Source organism: Camelus bactrianus, chromosome 4 (genome assembly GCF_048773025.1).
Source record: "Camelus bactrianus isolate YW-2024 breed Bactrian camel chromosome 4, ASM4877302v1, whole genome shotgun sequence".
NCBI classification, from domain to species: Eukaryota; Metazoa; Chordata; class Mammalia; order Artiodactyla; family Camelidae; genus Camelus; species Camelus bactrianus.
The window spans coordinates 74035236-74057881 of NC_133542.1; the positions used below are offsets into that span (position 1 = coordinate 74035236).

A 22646-nucleotide genomic window follows, 5' to 3' on the forward strand; every position below is an offset into this window, starting at 1 on the left:
CCAGGCTGTGCATGAGGCAGACACGTGTCCTGCGGGGACAGAGACAGGCATGATGGCCACGTGCTGCATCAGACCAGCTGGGGCGCAGCTCCCAGCTCTTCGTAGTGGGGCCTTGGCCCTGGGCCACCACCTTCCTGAGCCCGGGTTTCTTCATCCAGAGCACAGAGCTAACGCTGTGTTTGGAGGCGAGACACTAAACAGGAGAGAAACAGGATAGCAAGGGCTGCGAGTGAGATCATCCTGGGTGCCAGGCTACGAGTCGACACACATTGGCCGTGACTTTGACTCCTGCTGCTGCCACTCCTGTTGCTACTAATTGTATTGTTGGAAGGGTTAGGAAGGTGTCTCCATGTAGGAGATGTTTAAAGAGTCAAGAATGTGAGTAGGAATTTGGAGGCAGACCCATAGTGGAAGGGCATGTAGAGGAGAGGGAATGGCATCTGCAAAGGCTCAGAGGTACTCCACTGGGGATTGGAGGCCAGGAGGCCTGGAACGGTGACTCCAGTTATGGTGGGAGGAGGTTGGGGTCAATGTTGTAAAGAGGTAGGACTTTATCCTCAAGGCAATGGGGAGCCACGGGGGACCTTGGAGTACGTGGCTATCAGCCACTCTTCTTGATTGTCTGTGCTTAGAGAAGGAACAAGTGTCTGTTTTCTTGGGAAGCCTTTATTTGCTTTCAGAAGGAGAGGCTTCCCGGTGCCCAGACATCAGAGCAAAGGCTTTGGGACCCCAGGCAGGCGCCTGGGCACCCATGGGGGCCAGGCTGGGTTGAGGTTCCCAGGCCCACCAGAGCAGCCACCGCCCACCCTCGTCCTCTCCCCTCTGCAGGAGAACCCCTACCTGTGCAGCAACGAGTGTGACGCCTCCAACCCGGACCTGGCCCACCCACCCCGGCTCATGTTTGACAAGGAGGATGAGGGACTGGCCACCTACTGGCAGAGCGTCACGTGGAGCCGCTACCCCAGCCCGCTGGAAGCCAACATCACCCTGTCGTGGAACAAGAGCGTGGAGCTAACGGATGACGTGGTGGTGACCTTCGAGTACGGCCGGCCGACCGTCATGGTCCTGGAGAAGTCGCTGGACAACGGGCGCACGTGGCAGCCCTACCAGTTCTTCGCGGAGGACTGCATGGAGGCCTTCGGCATGCCCGCGCGCCGGGCCCGCGACCTGTCGGCGTCCGGCGCGCACCGGGTGCTGTGCACCGAGGAGTACTCCCGCTGGGCCGGCTCCAAGAAGGAGAAGCACGTGCGCTTCGAGGTGCGGGACCGCTTTGCCATCTTCGCGGGCCCCGACCTGCGCAACATGGACAACCTGTACACGCGGCTGGAGAGCGCCAAGGGCCTCAAGGAGTTCTTCACCCTCACCGACCTGCGCATGCGGCTGCTGCGCCCGGCGCTGGGGGGCACCTACGTGCAGCGCGAGAACCTCTACAAGTACTTCTACGCCATCTCCAACATCGAGATCATGGGCAGGTAAGGCCTGGATGCTCCCTGGTACCCATGAAGCCCTCTGGTTCCTGGGACGGTACCTTATTCCCAGGATGCTACCTGGTTCCTGGGATCTTTTCTGATTCCTGGGGCATTGTCTTATTCCCAGGATGTTACTTGGTTCCTGGGATGTTACCTGGTACCCAGGATGTTACCTGATACCTTGGACGTTACCTGGTTTAGGGGATGTTATCTGATACCTGGGATGTTACCTGGTACTCAGGATGGTACCTGGTTCCCGAGATGTTCCCTGGTTCCTGGGACATTATCTTATTCCCAAGGTGTTACTTGGTTCCTGGGATGTTACCTGGTACCCAGGATGTTACCTGGTTTGGGGGATGTTATCTGATACCTGGAGTGTTACCTGGTACCCAGTATGGTACCTGTTTCCTGGCATGTGACCTGATACCTGAGACATTACCTGGTACCTGGGACGTTACCTAGTGTTACATCAAAGGGGCTGCCTGTTTTTCCATGGAGGGAGGTGAATGGTGTTTGATAAGTGTCCTCTGTAGGACCCAGGCCACCTCTGGCCACAGAGCTGGGAGGTCTGGGGAGGGGGAGTGGAGCTGAGCAGGCTGAGCAGTGTGGGTGGGGCTTGGGCTAAAGCCTGGCATTCAGGATGTATGCTGTCACTGTCCACTGACTCAATGAATGCGCACTTGTGTCTGGGGGCCCCCAAGACTGTCTTCAGGCTCCATGACTTGCCAGAGGACTCACAGAACCTAGTACGGTATTTACATTCACACTTGCAGTTTGTTACAATCAAAGGGAACAGATTAAAATCAGCAACAGAGAAAGGTGCAGAGGCCAGGCTCTGGGAGGCACCAGTTAAAGCTTCCGGCCCTCGGATCACCCATCCGGTCGTCTTCTCCCAGTGCAGTCGTGCAGAGAGCACTTGATTCTCCCAGCAATGATGTGTGACAACACACGAGGAGGAGTGCCAGCCAGAGGAGCTCGCCCAAGCCTGGTACCCAGGGGTTTTACTGGGACTTGATCACATAGGCATGGCTGACTTCTGGTGTGGTCAGCCTTGGTCCCCATGTCCTTAACCCAGAGGTGGAGCTGATACCACGTGGCCCAAGGCCACCACCATAAATCACATCATTGGTGTAAACTATCTGGAGTGGCCCAAGGCCCCAGGTAAACAAAGACACTCTTGTTGGCCAAGACATTCCAAGGCTCAGGGTTACCTCCTAGGAGCTAGTCAAGGGCCACACTTTTCTTTGGAAAATGCAAACCTGCCAAGTTATTCCTTTACTCCCAGCTTGGGAGAAGAATATGTTTTGAGAACACTCTGGGGGACACAAAAGACCGTCACAGGACATCAAACAGCCTTTGACTCCCGGGAACTGTTTAGACTGTGGATGATAAGATGGTTCCACGCTGTCCCAGATCATTTGTTCATTGGACAGATGATGTGCTGGTCAACAGGGACAGGGCCTTTGTCCCAAGCTGTGTGGATGACATTCTGGTCTGCGCTCGGGAGCGAGGCCAGGGGAGGCCCCATCCCTGGTAACCAAGGGGTTGGTCACGAGGGGCAGCAGTGCATCTAAGTGTGGTTCCTGGACCGGCAGGATCAGCGTCTCTTGGAAACTTGCCCAAAATGCAGATTCTCAGGCCTCATCCCAGACTTGCTGTATCATAAACTCCAGGGGGTAGGGCCCAGCGACCTGGGGCTTAACAAGCTCTCTGCGGGATTCTGGTGCACAGTCACGTTTGAGAACCGCCGGGGGCATGGCTGGGAGGAGGCAGTCTGGAGCCACGTGGCCCGGTTCGAACATCCAGCTCTGCCGTCTGCTGGCTGTGAGCCTCCGGACAAGGACTTCTCTGTGCCTCTGGCTCCCCATCCCTAGAACGGGAATGGTAACGACCATGCTTGTCTCCTCAGATTGCGACGAAGCCCTCAGAGCTTCTACCTGCCTGGTGCGCAACTCCTGCAAAAGAGGTCTTTGTTGAATGAAAGCAGTGGTCAAAAGAATGGCGTCAGAGAGCTGGGCCAGGTGGAGGAAGGATCGAGTTGAGACCCAAGGCTGTCGGGGCATAATCAGGGCCAGAAGCACAGCTTAGGCCAGTTTGGGCCGGGGCTGCCCCAGAACTCATCTGGGACAGTGTACCCTGGGCATCTTTCCACAGCAGACTCTGAAGACGGCCCGAGTATGTAATTGCTGACAAGTGCAGGAGAGCATTTACTGCATGGTGTGTATAGTGCAGTCCCACTTTTGCAAAATATATAATATGCCCACATGCATAATTTCTGTATCTTGAACTGAAATTGGAAAGCAGCCCGTGCAGGCCGGGCAGAGCGTCGTGGAGAGGAGGGAGGTGCTGAAATCTTGTGCACTAACCCCTCACTGTGTGGCGCCTGCGGAGCGGGGCCGGGCAGGGGCGTGGGCCTCTGGCTACCAGCTGGTGTTTGCACTTTGTTTGACTTTGACTTTGTGCGTGGATTCCAGGTGGGCCAAGGCAAAAGCAAGCAGTCCAGGAAGGGGGGTCGGGTTCAAGGCTGGCGGTGGGAGCCAGGCAGGGGCACGTGCAGGGCCTGTGGTTCTGATACCCATGACCCCTGGCCTTCCCTCACTCGGGGCAGGATGTTTTAAACCAGGAATATTCTGGAAACTGCCCAGTACATGGTAGCTGTAGCGGGAGCTGGGGGACAAGTGTCGAGTTCCTGCTCCCATTTCTCAGCTCTGTGCCCAGGATTTGGGCTGTTGGTCATTGCGGTGACCTCTACTTGCACTGGGGATGCAATGGCCTGGTTGGTTTAGGACCCTCCCTCCCACAGACCCTCCAGATTAGCAGTTTGGAGATGGGAACCAGATTCCCACCCCTTCTGGAGGCTGTGGCCCCTTTTCTAACCTCCTTGGATGGATTCCCTCACCTTTAGGAGTCCGGCCAAGGGCCCGCCTTCCACTTCATCAGGGGGGTCCTGATGCCTGGGTGGGCTGCAGGGTCGGGGATGGTGCCCGCCAGGGCCTGCACCTTAAACCTCAGGCAGGGGTGAAGGTCATTTTTCTCATAGGAGGGACTGAGACACAGAAGTAGGGCGAGTCGTACTCGGGATGGGCCGGAGGGGCAAGAAGGAGGCTCAGTTTTTCAGCTTCATTCAAATCAGGAGGGCGGTGCGGTGCTGGTGCTGGTGCTGGTGCTGGGTGACCCAGGGCAGGGTGAGCGGGGTTCCAGCCCACCTGTCTGTGCCCCACTCTGGGCCTGTTTCCTGTAACCTGAGGACCGGGGCTGCCTGGAACCCTCGCCTCCCTGGCAAGGTGGCAGGACGGCCCCTGCCCGGCAGCTCCCGCTGGCAGCCAGCCTCTGTGGGCGGTGGGGATGAGCCGTAGTTGTGGCGAAAGTGCACAATCAATTCACGGCTGAAGTAAGTACTCTGAAGGCGGCTGGTTGGCTTGGCTTATTGATTAATTAGGTCTGGTTAGACAGTTCAACAGAGGGCTGGGACTTCCTCTGCTTTTCCTTTTCAGATTCCAGGTGGGAAAGCCCAGCTGTGCCAGGGAGCCAGAGAGGCTGGAGAGCCAGGATGGGGTGGCAGAGGTGGCCATGGGCCACCCAGATGAGCCCTTGGTGTTCTTGAGTAAGCGCCTGGGGACCCCGGGGCTCTCAGGTGCTGGAATTTGAGACCAAACCTATTCTGGTATTTGCTCGGAATTTCAGACCCGAAGTTACACGGCCCCCTTTTCTGTGCCCTGCTAACAATAGTAACTGATATTTATTGAGCATCTGCTACAGGCTCATTTCCTGCTGAGCATCAAGCTAAGGACTCACATGCATCTTCTGAGTTAATCAATAGTCATTCGATGGTTATTGAATCCCTCAGGCTGCACAAGTGGAGCATTGAGCAAGCCGTACCTGATGCCTGCCCCGTGGAGCCTTCCCCATGGGGACAGCTCTCCCCTCTGCTTCATGTGTTTCGATAAGGAGACTGAGGTCAAGGGCCATCGGGAGATCACACAGCTAAACTAAACACCAGACAGTCAAGATCCTATCCAAGTGTGTCCAAGCTCAAGTTCACCTCTCTATGGAATCCAAAGGTCTTTGATATTATGGCTGCTACCAGCCCAGGCACAGGAGAGCGTTTTAAGACAGCAGCCTCCCCAGCCCCACTGCTAAGAGCTCTGGATCCCATAAGTTTGGAGTGAGGTCCAGAAGGCTGTGTCTTTACAAAGTTCCTCAAGGGAGTTGGAGACATGGGAACCCCCAGGTCGAAGTTGGCACCTTTAGACCCACCTGGGTTTGTACGCTGGCTCTGTCATTGATTAGCTAGATTTCCTTAACCTGTCCGAGCCTCAATTTTCCCACCTGCAAAATGGAACTATAGTAACCACCTCACCAGCTTGTAATGAGGGTTCAGCAAAATGATGTGTTTGAAGAGCTTACCCTAGTGTCCCACTCCTCTGGCAAGGTGGCAAGAGAGGAAAGGGAGAGAGGCGGACCAAATACTGCCAGATCGTCTGATGTTGCAAGGGAGGGCACACAGCAGACAGATATGTGAAATCTCTTGATTTTTGAAATACTGGCACCCATTTCAAAAACTTTTGAAAATCCTGTGCAGGTAAAACAAAACAGACCTGCAGCCCGGGGAAGCTCATGAGCTGATGGTACCCCTCTGCTCGGAGACCATCCTGTCTTCTCCCAACTGTGATAGCAGAGCTCTGTACTGACAGTTTTCAGCAGGCCCCTGGCAGTGCAGGCACCCTGGGATCTGGGTAAGCAGCCTTGCCAATCCTGCTGACTCTGGGTCTGGGACAGAGAGAAGGGGAGGTGACCATCTCATCCCCAGGCCCTGCCCAGGGGCAAAGTTCCCCACCCAGAAAACCCATGGAGACTCCAAGGAAGCAGTCCAGCTGGGTCTTAGCCAGCCAGAGACAGGAAAGGAAGAGTGAGCTCTCCGTTCCCGGAGGTATTCAAGTCAAGCAGGGTGGTGTTTGTGGGAGATGATGGAGAGAGGTCCCGTGCGTCAGGTGAAGGTCCTGTGCACCCGATCCATTCACCGCTGATTAAGTGAAGGAACTACAGATACAGGTTTAAAATGTGGTGAGTTTTAAGCGTCAGGCATGACATCCTCATGCCATTTTACCCAGGAAGCCCTTGGCGAGGCAGAAGACCCAGGTGGCATCTCTGACCTTGGCCTAGGTCAGCCCACCGGCTTCCCCAGACTCTGCTGGGTTCTGGCTTCTCACCCTGGGCTGGCCAACACTGGCCTGGTTTTCTCCTTCCTTGCCCCACCCCCACCCCTTTCTTGCTTTCTCGTCTTCTTCCATAAACGTCTTGTTCCTATTGATTCCCCGGTAACTGGAGATGGACGGAACTTAGGACGAGAATAGAAACCACAGGAGGGAAGAAGGCTTTGGGCACATGTGTGTGGTGGGCAGCGGGAGGGGGCGGGGAGCAGAGAGAGCAGAGGCCTTCGCACTCATGGTGCTTACGTGCTCAGCCCTCCTCCTGGTCTCTTCCTCCGCTGTTCCACGGGAAACATGAGCGAAAAGGAAGGGTGTGATGTGACTCTGCCCACACTGGCCCCTGTAGCTCTGCCATCCTCACCCGTGGTTGGGGGGCGGGGCTTCCTCCTTCAGTCATATTAATTGTCATTACTGAACAGTTCTCACAGGCCCAGTGGCTTTCTAAGTCCCTTATGTGTGTTTCTACATTGAGTCCTGCCCCATGAGTGTCATTGTCCCCAGTTTGCAGATGAGGAAACTGAAGCTTGGAGGTTAAAAAATAGATAGATGTTGAATGGATAAAGAAGTTGTGGTATATTTATACAATGGAACACTACTCAGCCATGAGAAAGGATAAAAGGATAAAATAATGCCATTTGCAGCAACATCGATGGACCTGGAGATTGTCATTCTAAGTGAAATAAGCCAGGAAGAGAAAGAAAAATACCATGTGATATCACTCATATGTGGAATATTTAAAAAAAAAGACACAAATGAACTTCTTTACAAAATAGATACAGACTCAGACAGAGAGAACAAACTTATGGTTATGGGGTGGGGGGACGGAGGGGGGAAGGGATAAATTGGGAGTTCGAGATTCGCAGATAATAACTACTATATATAAAATAGATACAGAACAAGTTTATACTGTAGAGCACAAGGAACTAAATTCACTATCTTACAGTAACCTATAATGGAAAAGAGTATGAAAAGGAATATGTGTATGTACACATACGGCTGCAATATTATGCTGTATAATAGAAATTGACACAACATTGCAAACTGACTAAACTTCAACTTAAAAAAGATTAAAATTTAAAAAAAAGAAATTGATGGATGTACCTCATTGGGGTGACGATTGTCAAAAAACCAGAAAATGACTGTCAGAAGACAGTAAACAAGTGCTGGTGAGGATGTGGGGAAGCGGGAACCCTTGTGCACTATGGTAGGAATGCAAAATGGTGCGGCTGCTGCGGAAGATAGTTTGTCGGTTCCTCAAAAAACTAAGCATAGAATTACCATGTCATCCAGCAGTTCCACTCCTGGGGAGAGACCCAGAGGGATCGGAACTGGGGACTTGAGTAGATATGGGTACCCCTATGCTTGTAGCAGCATTACTTACAATAGCCAAATAGCTACAACTCAGATGGACCTTGTGGACTTCACGCCAAGTGAAATAAACTAGACACAAAAGGGCAAATACTGTGTGCGTCACACATGTGAGTCACCTAGAGAAGGCAAATTCAGAGAGACCGAAAGTAGGATAAGGCCACCAGGGGCAGGGTGGAGGGTTCCTTTAGTGGATGTAGAGTTTCTGTTTGGGGTGATGTAAAACTTCTGGGAAAGGACATTGATGGCAGTTGCACAATAATGCGAACGTACTTAATGCCACTGAACTATACACTTTAAAGTGGCAAAATAGTGAGTTTTGGTGTATTTTAACACAGAGAGACACAAAAAAAGAAGAATAAGAAATGGGTAGAGCCTTCCATGTCAGACTGTCCAGGTGCAAATCCCGGCTCAGCTGCCACCCTGGGCAAGTTTCTTAACTTCTCTGTGCCTCCTTTCCCACTTCCATAAAACGCAGGCAGTAGCCAGGGGGTTTAAATGAGATAACCCACGAAGAGCGTTCAGAGCCGCGGCCAGGCCGTGGTGAGCCTGCAGTAAGTGCTGGGCACATCCTGGAAGTCCTTCTACGGGGCACACGGGCTTTCGGGAGGGTGGACTTCAGGATCCGGGACTCCCAGAAATTCATGTTAAGTGCTGTGCGGATGTGCGGTCGGCCCGGCTGTGGGCCCCACTTTTCATTCCATTTCCAAGGTGGTGCCTGATCCCAGAATGTCTGGAGGGATGGTTTTGTGTCTTCCTTTTTACTTTTTCAGTCCAACATATGTGATCCCAGCTCATTAGGGACGGAGATTTTGTTGGGCGCAGTTTACAGCTGCTAAGTTTCCTGCTCCCACCAACGATGGGACATGCACAGTTGAAAACTATACTGTTGTCCGCTGAGAAATGGAATCATGTGAATCTCCTAGGAACATGCATGCACAAACCTCTATTCAAGTCCCCCCTTTCAATTCCTCTGGCTCTCTCCCCAGGAGTGGAACTGCTGCATGATGTGGTAATTCTATGCTTAGTTTTTTGAGGAATGAACAAACTATTTTCTGCAGGGGAGTGGGTGGGCAGAGCTGTGCTGAAGACGTGGGGAGGGGTGTCCACTGCCAAGTGTGGCCGGGGGCTCAGGCGGCACTTCGGCAGGCTCCTCTGGGAGCCCTGGGCTGCTCACCTACCAGGTGTGGCCCCACCAGGAGGGGGTTCCTGGGTTTGGCTGGGGTGCAGAAGATGTGGGAAGTCCTGCCAGTGAGTTAGGGATGGAATCACTGACAGCAGTGCCTTCCAACGGTGCTGGGGGAGCCAGGACCCCCCTTTCTCTCGCTGAGTGGGAAGCATTTCCTTCTGAGGGTTTCGTCACTACCACAGTAACTCATTCAACAAGTATATTTAATGGGCACTTGTATTTGTCACTTTCCTACGGCTGCTGTAACCAAGTACCACAAACTAGGTGGGCTTAAACAACAGACATTTATCATCTTGCAGTGCTGGAGGCTTGAAGTCTGAAGTCAAGGTGTGGGCAGGGCCATGCTCTCTCTGGGAACTCCGGGGGAGAATCTGCTCTCCTGGGCGTAGCCAGCGTCTTTGGCATTCTCTGGCTGTGGGTGCATCACCCATCCCTGCTTCTGTCTTCTCGTGTCGTCCTCTCTCTGTGTCTCTGACTCTACAGTTCTCCCTGGATTTCTTCTTCTTAGAAGGACAGCGGTCATACTGGACCAAAGGCTCACCCTAGTCCAGGATCGCCTCCTTTTAATTCATATCTTAATCACATCTGCAAGACCCTATTTCTCTATCAGGTCACAATCACAGGCACCGCGGGTTAGAACTTCAATGTATCACTTGGGGGAGGGGACACAGTTCAACCTCTGCTGGGTACCTTCTGTGTCTGACACAGCCAGGTGCTGCAGATCCAAGAGCCCCAGGGGGTTTACAGTCTAGTAGGGAGATAGGAATAAACAAACCAAACCACCACAGGTACCTAAAGGTGCTAGGAAGGTAACAAACGGAGGGGAATTTAGAGAAAGGGGCTGGGAGGACTGACCTGACACCAGGTTCCAGGTGGGGCGGAAGCCCTCCCAGGAGGCAGCTTTGAAGGTGCAAGGGTCAGTGGGAGCAGGTGCAGGCGCATTAATAGCAGGGGATCAGCAGGTGCAAAGGCCCTGTGTTCAACCCACGGGTGGTGCCTTCCAAAGGCTTAATGCATTGCGGCTATGTGTGAGTGCCCCGAGAGCAGGCGGGTAGGGGCCAGGTGGTACCAGTCCTGCCGTCTTGAGGGGGAGCTGGTTTTATTCTAAGTTCAGGGAAAGCCATTGCAGGATTTTAGGCAGGGAAGTAACGTGATCTGATTTCTGATGCTTGGACACTTGAGTTGGGAGGGCTATCTGGGGGCAGCAGAGAGACCAGGCAGGTGTTTCTAAGACAGCAACAGCCTGGGCCGGGTTCTAGAGGTGGAGGTGGGAGCTGAGGGCCACCTGGAGGTGGCAATGGAGTGGATGGAGTGGCTGGCAGGGAGCAGGAGACATCCAGGGGACTCCCAGGATTCTGGCTTGAGACACTGGGTGTGTGGAGATTGTTCCTAGTCAAATGGGGACAACTCATGAGGGGAAGAAGTTGCTGGAAGAAATTTTTTTTTACATTTTTACATTTTGTATATTATCATATGGTAAGATTGACCTTTGAGGGGAGAGTCTTATGAATTTTAACCCATGTAGATTCATGTGACCATCACCACAGTCAAGACACAGCAAGAACAGCCCATCTCCCCACAGACTCCCCCTCGTGGCCACACCCTCTGCCCCCAGCCCCCAGCCAACACTGATCTCTCTCTGTCACTGCAGTTTTGTCTCATTGAAAAAGTCTTACAAATGGAGTTGGGCAGCATGTAAGCGGCTTCCTGTGCTCAGCCCAGTGCCCTTGAGGTGTTCATGTTGTGGCGTCGAGCATGGTCCTTTTTACTGCTGAGCAGCATCCCACCCAGGTGCTGGAGGCACCAAGGTTCCGTCCATTTACCTGCTGCTTCCAGTTTGGCGCCACCATGAAAAGAGCTGCTCTGAACAGTCATGTAAGGGTCTTGGGTGAGCATACATTTTCACTTCTCTTGAGTAAATACCCTGCTGTGGAATTGCAGGGTCACGTGATAAGTGTGTCTGACTTTATAAGAAACTGCAGAACGGTGTTCCCCAGTGGCTGTGCCCCAGAGGAAGACAGAGTTCTGTTTGGACCTGTTGTTGTGAGGGGCCCTTGTGGACATCCAAGTCTGAAGAGCAGGCAAGACTGGGCACCAGGAGCTGACCCCCTAGGCCATGGGAAGAAATTGCCAGAGCCTCAGAAAGAGGGGGAGGATGAGGGCAGTGCTGGCTGGGGTGGAGCCCTGGGAAGGTGGACAGTGAAGGCAACACGAGGTCAAAGGTGACCTCGAGAGAGCAGATCTGGGGGAGTTGGGGACGAAGGCTATCTTGGGTGGATTCCAGGGTGAACACACACAAAAAAAATGTTAAAAGAATGAATGAGGGGGAAAAAAAGTGATGTTGATAAGGTTTTAAGAAGTTTGACCCTGAAAAGGAGCAGGGCAATGGGACGTGAGCGGGCGGGGAGTTTGGGGGAGGCAGGGGGGGCACCGCAGCACGCTGGGCTCTGATGCTGCTGCTGGGAGAGTGGAGAGGAGGGGCAGTGGGAGAGAGCGGTCCGCGTGGGGCAGACACCCTGAGAGGGTGGAGGGAGCCTCCCACCATGTGTAAGGAGAAGAGGGCAGGTGCAGGCCGGCAGATTTAACATTTAGGCCACTTCTAAGGACCTCGTGTCAGTCCCGGCAAGGAAGGGTAGCCATCCTCGGGGTTCCAGGAGGTCTCTTTGTAACGGATGGAAGCAGCATGTCTTGGTGTCCAAGAGAAGCCTGCCTTTGAATTCAGGCTCTTTCGTTGGTTGGTTTATGGCCCAGGGCAAGTCTCTTCAGTTTCCCCAAACCTCAGACTCCCCATCTGTGAAATGGGATCCTACTGTCGTGAGGACTGTCTGACAGCTCGTGGGTCAGCTGAAGACCCAATGCGCAGCAGGTGCTCGGGAAATGGGAGCCCTTGTTATTTGTAAGGAGTCAGTATTGAGTCACCTGAACAGAACCCCGTTTCCACGGGGACATTGCTCACTTGGAGGTCCCTCTCCAGCCAAACTGAACCCCTGGATCTCAGCTCCTGTGTGGCTCTCTGCCCGGCCCCCTTCATTAGTCAGTAGGTGGGCAGGAAAAAGAACCATATCTTAACATCTTAGACAGAGAACGTTACTGCTAACAGCATATCAGGGCATGTACGCCTGCACAGCCCAGTGCCTCGCGGGCCAACCCGGAGGACCAGGCAGCTTGTGCCTGCCCACTGCTTGGCAGTTTGCAGGACCTGATCAGCTGTAACTGGGGCTAATGAGGCATGGGCAGGACAGACAGGGCTGGAGAGGGGAAATCAGACTGGGGAAGAGGCAGATCAACTCCAGACTAATTTCCAGGTCTTGTTCTGTTCCTGCCCTTGGTCGGGTGGCCACTCCCTACCCCTCAACCGAGGGAGCCTGGAGTGGGTCATTTTGAAGGCTCGCTGGCGTGCCACCCATAGCAAGCACGTTTTAGATTCGCACGTGCTCCCTGATATGTACCTGCTCTGGGCCACACACCCCTACCTGCCCCACCTACACGCATGAACCCATTTCCACAAGCACCAGTTGCATATACATCACACGCCTTGCACCCGGGCTCACCGAGGATGAGCTGGGGCTTCTGCAGGATCCCAGGCTCAACCAGGGGTCTTGGCTGGGCTGCCCTGGCCTTGGGGAGTCCTGTGCCTCTCCCCCATTTGGAGTTGCCTCTTCCTACTCTCTGGGAAAAAACCCACCTCTGGGTTCCCCCCGACCCCTCCCATCCCACTCCCTCAGCCTGAGCAGGTTCCCATACGGACCCTATCGCCAGCCCTGTGCCCCAGAGAGGGGCACACGCCACATCAGGAGTTGGCCTTGACCCCTTCAGCCTTGCCCCTTCCGTGCAGAGGTTTTTCCCCAAACGCAGACCCAGTCACGTCACTTCCCTGAACAATACCCTTCAGCAGCTTCTGGTTGACCTTAGAATCAGGGCTACATGGTAACTCTGTTCACGTGGACCACAGACTCTTCCTTTCACCTTCTCTTAGTCCTCAAAGATCAGCCCTGCATCACGGCCCACGCCCCAGATGCTGGGTCCCTCCGACTTGCCTCTGGGCTGCTCTTTCTGCCTGGAACACAACCTGGCCGTCCCCACCCCTCCTGTCTGGCGAACTCCCCATTCCTCAGGGCTTGGCTGGGAGAACGCCTCTCTGGGGCTCCCGAAGGCTGGATCTGGGGAGCCACCCTCTCCATCCCCTTCTCTGGCCTTCGAGGGGCACAGGGGTGCCACTGCATCGTCATAGCTGTAGAGCCACGCACGCACACACGTGCACAGCTTACAGACACCCACCCCGTTGCTTTCCCTCTTCCACCATCACACCCAGCCCTCCTCACCTTTGCCTGCCCACCGCCTGGGTGTTGGGACCTCCCACAGGGATCTTGCTTTAGTCAACCAGCCTGATCAGCCTGGGTGGGGTGCCTTCCCAGGCCTGGCCATACCCACCATATCACCCCCAGGCCACCCTCCCCGGAGCCCGTCAGCAACCCCCTCCAGCAGCCTCCAGCCTGTTCCCTGGGAAGCTGCCTCTGGCTTTATAATGGATAATAGGATTTATCAATAGACCGGAGGAGGTGATGTATGTTAAAGCACTTAATATAAAAAGGACTTCGCACAGAAGCCCAAATCTGATTTGGCCAATGAACTCGATTGCTGGCCTGATTGCATTCCAGGAGGCGCACCAGCCGGCATTTATCCACATTACCCTGAGAAAGCCAGGTCACGGCAGGCGGCCAAGGCCATGCAGACCTGCGGCCCGGCAGCTCTGCCCTCCGCCCCCCTCTTCTCGGGGTCTTGGGCCTTGACTCGCAGCCCTGGGACCCAGACAGTTCAAGGTCTCCAGCATCCAGGCACCCTCTCCCCTCTAATGCCCCAGCTCTGCCCCAGTTCCACTAATTAGCTAGAAGTCCAGTGTCTTAGAGGCTCCCCTTCCCACGACCCCCAGCTCTGTCCTGTTCATCACTCGTCACTCCTTGCTGCAGCCGCCTCTCTAGGCTTTTCTCCTGACCACTGCTTGTTGCTTTGATGGCTTCCAATCTCTCCACACTGCTGTGCTCCAGTCAAGGACACAGTCGCTCCCTGAATCCCCCAAAGAAGGTCTGACACCCCCAGCTGCAGGGTTCTGTCACAACTTCATTCAGGCTTGGGGAGAACCCATGAGAATTCTCATCTAGGAAGCAAACGCCCCAAAGGATGGCCCTTAGCTAGCGCTGACCCTGAGGTCCAGCCGCTGGCCACGGCCACCTGCTGGCTGGGAAGGGAAACCCTGAGCGCCGCTCCTGTGAGCCCCCAGCCCCCACCCATGGCCACGTCCTTCCTCCCTGCAGTCCAGGTCCCAACCCCAGATGCATGAGCCCCTCTGTGAGGGGAGCACCCTGTGTGAGGTCGGCCTTCTCCTCCCATGTCCGCCCTCACCTGCTAACATTCCCAGGCTAGCGTGGGCTCGGAGTCCACTGCCCTATAAACCCAACGGCCCACTGAAATGTTTTTCCCGAAACAAAAGAACCGTCTTTACCCAAAGATAAATGCTCTCTCCGGCAAGAGAAATGGGAAAACGCTGCCGGCTGCTTTAAAATAGAAGTTTGTTTCTAGCAACTCTAGCCTTTAAGGTGTCGGGAATGTGTATATCCACACCCTGAAGGCTCCGTATGGAATGATGCTCGGACCAGTGGGGAAAAAAGCAGGGGAGACACTGGGCAGCGGTGATCAATTCCCAAGAGCCCCGGGCCCCTGGGCCCTCCTTGCTGCCCCCAGGCTCACCCTGAGGGGCCCCTGAGTGCCCTTAAATCCCTGCGGCTTTGACTGTTGAGGGGGAGCCAGCCTGGCCCTTCCCCCCTGGCTCCGGCACCAGTACCCAAACTCGCTGCGTCCCCATCTTTTCCCAGGAGCGATGACATCACTCTTCCCGGCAGCCAGGAGTTGACCTACATTCTTCCGCCCTCCTGTCTGGGAGGCGCTCCAAACACCCCGCTCCTCTCGCCCTGAGGAGGGGAGGGCCCGGTGCACGATTTTCGTGAAGCGCTGGTGCCAGTCCTGGGTCCAGATGGCGCTCCCGCCAGCAGCTCCCAGGCACTGCCCGCCCCTCCCTGCTGGGCAGGGCACGCTCGGGCCTGGCACAGGCTGGTGCCCCTGCCGTCCTGACGACCGCTTCGTGCTTGGTGCTTCATGAGGCTGTCAGGCCCCCAGCCGGGCCCGGCAGGTGGACAGGATGGAGAAACACGTCAGTCTCCTCCTGGGAGGAGCAGAATACGTTTTCCCAAGAACTTGGGTTGTCTGGGACGGTCTTCCCCTGGAGGTGAGACCGGGCCCTGCCTCCAAATGGTTGTGGTCCCCTGGGGCTCGTTAGGGACTCATCAACCCGAGGAAAAGGAACCACTTAGCGACTTAGAGGAGAAGGCAGCTGCGGCCCCCTCTCTGGAGGACAGGCAGCTGGGCCAGCTTCCGGTGGGTGAGTGGCTGCACCCCACGGTGGGCCTTGCAAGGGGTCAGGGGTCAGGCCAGAGGACCATGACTCACCATGTGTGTGAGCAGGGTGGCAGCTGCCAGCTAAAATGCAGGATGCCCGGCTAAATTTGAATTTCAGATAAAGAACAAGTCATTTTCTTAGTATAAGTGTGTCCCCAATATTTCATGGGACGTGCAGGCTCACCTCGTTTCACCGACTAAATGGACTGAACTTCACAGTTACTTCATTTTTGAAACTTGAAGGTTTGCAGCAAGCCTGTGTCGGGCAGTCTGTCGGCGCTGTCTTCCCAGCAGCATTTGCTCGCCTCTGCGCCACATTTTGGTAATTCTCGCCACATTTCAAACTTTTTCATTACTGTTACGTTTGTCACAGGGATGGGTGATCTGTGGTCTTTGCTGTTACTACTACGACCCGCTGAAGGCTCAGATGATGCTTAGCATTTTTTTAACAATAAAGTATTTTTTAAATTAAGGAACGTCCATTGGGTTTTGAGACGAAACGCTGTTGCACACCTCACAGACGACAGGATAGTGTAAACAGAACTTTCCTATGTGCCGATAAACCGGAGCATTCATGTCACTTGCTTTATTACGATGTTACTTTTTTGGTCTGGAAGTGAGCCTGCGATGTCTTCGAGACGGGCCTGTACTTATACTAAAAAATTGTTCATTGCTTACCTGAAATTCAAATGTCAGGCATCCTACATTTTTATTTGTTAATCTGGCAGCCATAGTGACAGGAGGCTCTTCAGGGAAGGGACTCTAAGAGGACAGTGGGCGTGTCCCCCTGGTGGTGGCCCCCAGGGACCTGGAGAATGGGTCATCTGATTGGGGGGCTGTTGGTGCTGAGGGGCTCTGGAGTGGGGTTTTGGCAGGACAGTAAGGATAAGGGGAACTGTCCCTTGAGGCTGAGCAGCTGGGAGCTGCCGGGTCAGGCCAATCTTTGTTCCCAGGAATCCCCACGCTCTCACCTCTGTCACTTGTTGGCCATTAGCAATGGCAACGTCGCTGGCATTGATGGAAGACTCGCTATGTGCCCGACCGTGGGCTAAGCACTCCCCATGTGGCAGCCTGTCCCATCCTCTAACAGCCCTGTCCCATGGGAACCATCAATTCCCCAGTTTTACAGACCAGGAGACTAAGACCCTGAGGCCGGTCACCTGACACTGCCTGGCCTTCGCTGAGCTGGCCCTCCGTGCCAGACGCTCTGCCTTATCTCCTTCCTCTACCTCCGTTCACTCAACAGCTATCGATTGAGGGCCCGCTGGGTGTCGGACAGTGTGTTCGGCACTCACGAATAACTAAACAGAAAAGTTAAAAATCTAAGATGTAATTCAGCCCCTCCCATTTGCAAACAAGAGGTCTGAGACCTGAAGAAGTGACTGGCTCAAGGTCACCCAGCAAATCAGGAGCAGAGCGTGTGCTCTGAATCCAGCGCTGACTCAGCACTCAGCTTTCCCCCTCCCTCCCCAGCCCCCACCCTGCTCTCTTACGGAGCCGCTCCTGCTGCATCCAAAGGGCCCTTGAAGCCCTGGGATTCTGTGACGGGGTGGGGGAGGGGAGGGGGCACAGCCCGATGGGCTGGCGGTGGACTGCTGGCCAGGGGCAGGCCCCCTGGGCTGCCTGGCCTTGCACCATCTCTCTGTTCATTATTAAATGATGCTTCCTGATGGATGAGCCAAAAAGTGCTGGGTAGCAGGGTCAGGCGGCTCAGGTGATGGTTTTCTGGTGAGATTGATGGTTCTTGAAGGTCAGATTCAGAAAGCAATTCCTTGGGAAAATTGATCCCATAGATGCAGGAGAGATATCCGGGCTAGAGGTGCAGACAGGAGTCTGGACCACCCTCCTGGGTCTAGATGCAGCCGCTGGTGTTGGGAGGGAAGGTGGGAAAGCAAGCTTCTTTCTCCCTCATTTCCTTGGCCGAGGCTGGGGGCCTCAGAACTGGCAAGCAGGGCTGTGCGTGGCGGGCGCGGGAGGACCCCCTGGTGGTCTTCCCCACCGGCCTGCATTATCCAAGTGGAATCGGCTAAGACGAGAGTCCACAGAGACACAGGGTAAGAGCGCAGCGATGAAGTCCAAGTCTGCGTAGCAGCCGACAGTTCTGGGAGGCGGGGAAGACGGACATGCTGTGTTTGGGGGACTTGTGGGTGGGCTGCGCTTTTCTGAGCCCACGTCTGTCTCAGAACCAGCACTGGACACTCTCCAGGCCACCACCCTGCTGCTCGCTTGACACACTTCCTAATGTCGGGCTCACCAGCTGTGTGACCTTGGGCAACTTACGGAAGCCCTCTGCTCACATTTCCTTATCTGTAAAATGGAGATAATAGTTTTCATAAGGTTCTTGTGAAGAACGGATGCATTCATTCAAGGAAAGCTCTCTGTGTCTAGACACTCATAAGTACAAGAAATGAGAAAGCCAGCAGGACACTAACGTCTGCCAAGCACTTAAATGTATTAAGAAAGTGCTTTGTGGGCTGTGTCTGGGTTGCTCCTGCCATCAACTGGATGAGGTAGGCGCCACTGCCATCCCTATTTTACAGATTAGAAAACTGAGTCCGAGGGAAGTTTAGCGACTCTCCTAAGTTCACCCAGTCAGTGGCAGAATATCCCAGGCTAGTGCGCCCAGGGGCCAGGGCTACAGTCTTACAATCAGCAGGAAGGGCAGGAGGAGAAGTGCCAGCCCCCACGGGTCCCCGTTTGCCAGGCTGGGTGGTGTGGCAGGTGCGTTGCTTACGTCCATGAGCTTATTCCAAGTTTGTGAATGACCAGTGTCACCAATCCTCACAACAGCCCGTGGTGGAGCCAGGACTGTTGCTCCTCCTTCTCCAGGTGAGAAAACTGGGGCTCAGATTGATGAAGAACTTGTGTGGGGCCGCTCGGCTGTGTGCATGGGGGGCAGGGGCAGGGTAGAAGCCCCGCCCACTGATCCGGGGACCCCAGGTCCCATGGCACCAGGCCCCCGGGAGGGCGGACGTTCAGTCTGGGCTCTGGTGTCAGGCTGCCCGGATTCAAGTCCTGGGTCTGCCCCCTTCTCAACTAGGGGACCTCAGGCAGCTCAGTGCACCGCCCCAGGCCTGTTTCCCCATCTGCACAACGCAGGTGATAATAGTATGTTGTTCACAGGACCATTGTGAAGGGCTGTGTTCATCCGGGTGGAGCTCTGGGAACGGTGCCTTGTACCGGCTGTGTTCACCCAGCCAGGCTTTCTTCAAGGCACAACGTGATAGGTTGATGCAGAGAGTAAAACCAAGCTCTGAAGGCTTGTATGAGAGATCACAGTAGATCCCTGGCTCCCAGGGTTAGTCATTCAGGTCACCGCTTCACTGTTTCCCAAACATCCCAATTACTGACTCACTTGTTTATTAATAGCTTTACTGAAATGTCATTTACATGCCCAGATACACTCATTTAATGTGTACAATTCAATGGCTTTCGGTATCTTCACAGAGTCGGACAGTCATCCCCACTATCAATTTCAGAACATTTTCCTTACCCCAAAATGAACCCCAGACCATCCAGCGGCCACTCCCATTCTCCCCTCCCCTGCCCCCGCAGCCCCCGGCAACCACGAATCTACTTTCCGTCCATTCTGGACATTTCCTATAAGTGGAATCATTCAATATGTGGCCTTTTGTGTCTGGCTTCTGCACGTAGCATGATGTGTTCAAGGTTCACCCACGCTGCCGCAGGTGTCCCTTCTGTGTCTGAGTAATATTCCAAAGTGCGGATACATCGCATTTAGTTTTCCTGTTGATGGACATCTGAGAGTTGTTTCTACCTTTTATGAATCGTGAGCATTCATGGACACGTTTTTGTGCGGACATGTTTTCATTTCTCTTGGGTAGATACTGAGGAGCAGAATTACTGGGTCATCTCATAAGTCAGTCTCGCCTTTTGAGGAAGGGCCAGCCTGCCTTCCAAAGTGGCTGCGTCATTTCGCACCTCCACCCACAGTGTACACGGGTTCTGTTTCCTCCACGGTCTCACAGTCATGTGTTACTATCTGTGTGTGTGTATGTTTAATGGGAGTGTAGTTGATTTACAATGTTGTGTTAGTTTCTGGTGTACAGAATAGTGCTTCAATTGTACGTATGTTCTATTTCATTATAGGTTATTACAAGCTATCAAATGCAGTTCCCTGGGCTAAACCTTCTCTGTGTTTTTGATAATAGCCATTCTGAGGGTGTGAGGTAGGAACCCCTTGTGACTTGATTTGCATTTCCCTGCTGGTTCATGATGTGAGCATGTGCTTCTTGGCTATTTGTGTGTCTTCTTGGAAGAAATGCGTATTCACATCCTTTCCCCATTTAAAAAATTGAATTCTTTTCATTATTGAGTTGTAAGAGTTTATTCAATGATACGTCTCTTATTAAAGATAAGATTCACAACATTTTTCTCCCAGTCTGTGACTTAGCTTTGCACTTTCCCGAGGGTGTCCTCTGAAACACAAAAGTATTTAATTTTGATAAAGTCCAGTGTATCTGTTTTTTTTTATCCTGTGCCTTATAGTTTGGGTGTCATGTGTGAAAAAAACCATTGCTTAATCCAGCGTCATGAAGATTCACTCCTGCATCTCCTTCCCAGATGTACCTGGTTTTGGGTCTTTCATAGAGACCTTTGATCCATTTTGAATTGACTTGTTTAGGACGTAAGGTAGAATTCCAACTTCAGTCTTTTACATCAAGAGATCTCACATTAATTCTTTCTTTTCTTACTTAATAATTTCTTTAAATGAATATTCTTTTAAAATTTGGCCTCACCTAGGCAATAATATTTTTGAGATTCCCAGGTTTGGTGAGTTTGTCACTTGAAGAAAATGCTGTGTAATCAAAAATAAACAATAACCATCATACTGTTTTATAGCTCCTGCCCGCACCTTCCCCATCATCTTGTCTGCTCCACATCAGGAGAAGGTGCTGATAATCCTGAGTGTTGGGAGGAGGGAGAATATAGCAGGGGCTGACAGGAGGCAGGGATTGTGAAAGGCTTCCCTGCAGAAGTGATATGTGGCCGTGAACCTGACACTCCCGCTAGGTGTTAGCTTTAGGAGAAGGGGGTGGAGTCTGGCCGTGCCATCCAAGTGGAGGGAACAGCATGTGCAAAGGACCAGAGGAAAGCGGGGTTAGAAGGCCTGCTGGACAGAACTGGGGAGAGGCACAGAGACAAGGAGAGGCATAGAGGAACACAGAAAGAGAGCCAGAAAGTTCAAGCCCTATGCACACGTGCGCGTGCACACACACACACACACACACACACACACACACACACACAGAGGCAGCATTGCCCAGAGCTCCCTGCAAAAGTCAGGACGTCTGAGAAGCACCTCCACTGACTGGGTTCTGTTTCTGTGCCAGCCCCTGCGAGGCTTCCCCCACACTGTGTGGGCTCCTCCTGGCAGCCCTGCCCAGCAGGGAACCTCTTCTCTCCCTGATAGAGAAAGCACCGTGCTCATTCCACGGCTCAACCAGGGAGGGCAGGGAAGCCCAGACACCCTCTGGGAGATGAAGATGGTGGGAGGGGCTGGCCAGCGTGGGGCCTGAGCAGAGCCGGGGTCAGAGAGGGACGTCTGGATTTGGGTCCAGAGTGCGTGACCTCGGGCCGGCTTCTCCCTCACCTGTCCCCTCCTCTCATGGGCCAGTCCAGCTCTCATGTCCCACAACCCCGTACTATCATCATTACAATAGACATCTCAGATTCAGCTGCTCTTTTACGGACTTTTAACCAGCCAAGGTCAATGTTGTCACCCGAAGTTGAGATGGCATCTTTTGTTTATGTAGCTGATATCTAAAAATATCCCATCCTCAGGCCAGGGGCATGGAGTACATTCCTGGCTCCATGCAGCTGGGCTGTTCCTCTCCAGCTAGCTAAGTGGGACATTAAATACGAGTTCAGGTGAAAAAAGTTAAAACTTTCCAAGGTCAAGTACATTCTGCAAATAAATATTTGTTAAAGTCAGCCAGTTTCTTTCCTGCAGGACTTGTCAGAGCCTTTAATATGCTGATATGTCCTGGGTGGAGGGGGTGGTCAGGGAGCAGGGTGTGAGGGCACTAGGAAAGCATCACGTATGTTGACCAGCAAGGTTTAAGCACAAGACCTTTCTTTGCGATGGACGATCTTTTGGCTATAGTGTCCCCAGGAAGAAGGGGCCATCCAAAATACCAAAGCTGCCTGCCTATCATCCTCTGTTCCTGTCCCAGAGCTGAGCACATAGCAGGCCCACAGTACTTGTGTGGGAGTGGGTCGGAATTCCAGAGAAAGAATGAACAGGCTTTCTCATGCTCTGTTTACTTCTGCTGCAGTAAAACCTTGACCGGGTTAGGGTCCAGGTAACATGGGGTTAAAATAACACAGACTTAGCACGGCTAACCCCCACGGACAGCGCCTTCGCTCTGCATCAGAACTCAAAAGACATCCTTGGACCTGGGAACTGAGAATCACAAACAGTGCATGGTGTGTGATGTGGAGCGAATATTTGTTTCCCAAACAGGTCCATGATGCACCTGCTTCTCCTGAGAGGAAGGGCTGTGTGAGCTCAGGAACCAGCCTCCTTCCTCACCTAACCTGGTTTCCGGTTTTCAAATAACATGTGTCACCTGCTTTAAAAAGTAACACCTGCTCACCATTAAAGAGCATAGCAAAACATGCAAAGTGACAAAGAAGGAAACAGAAATCATTTATAATCCTACCCCCTCCCTCCCTAGGACAAGCGCAGGGATACACTCAGATGCATTGTCTGCTGGTGTTTCGGGTATGGATACACGTATTTAAACATAATCAGAAGCTGCCTGGGTGGTCTGTTTGGGTTGCCACAACAGTACCACAGACTTGGGGGGTGGGCCTTAACCCGCAGGTGTTTTTTTGTTTTCTCACAATTTTGCAGGCTAGAAGGCCAAGATCAAGGTGCTGGCAGGGTTAGTTTCTAGTGAGATCACTTTTCCTGTCTTGCAGATGGCCGACGTC

At 53.4% G+C, this 22646-nt stretch overlaps 1 protein-coding gene across 4 annotated transcripts in view; it reads left to right on the forward strand.

Moving 5' to 3' along the window:
• The window catches only part of NTNG2 (netrin G2), a 70556-nt gene that overhangs the window by 29549 nt on the left and 18361 nt on the right, over positions 1–22646 (forward strand). For all 4 annotated transcript variants that reach the window (XM_074362449.1, XM_074362448.1, XM_074362451.1 and 1 more), the window contains one exon: positions 829–1472. In XM_074362449.1, coding sequence (XP_074218550.1) covers positions 829–1472 — 644 coding nt within the window. The remainder of the gene's footprint in view (positions 1–828; positions 1473–22646) is intronic.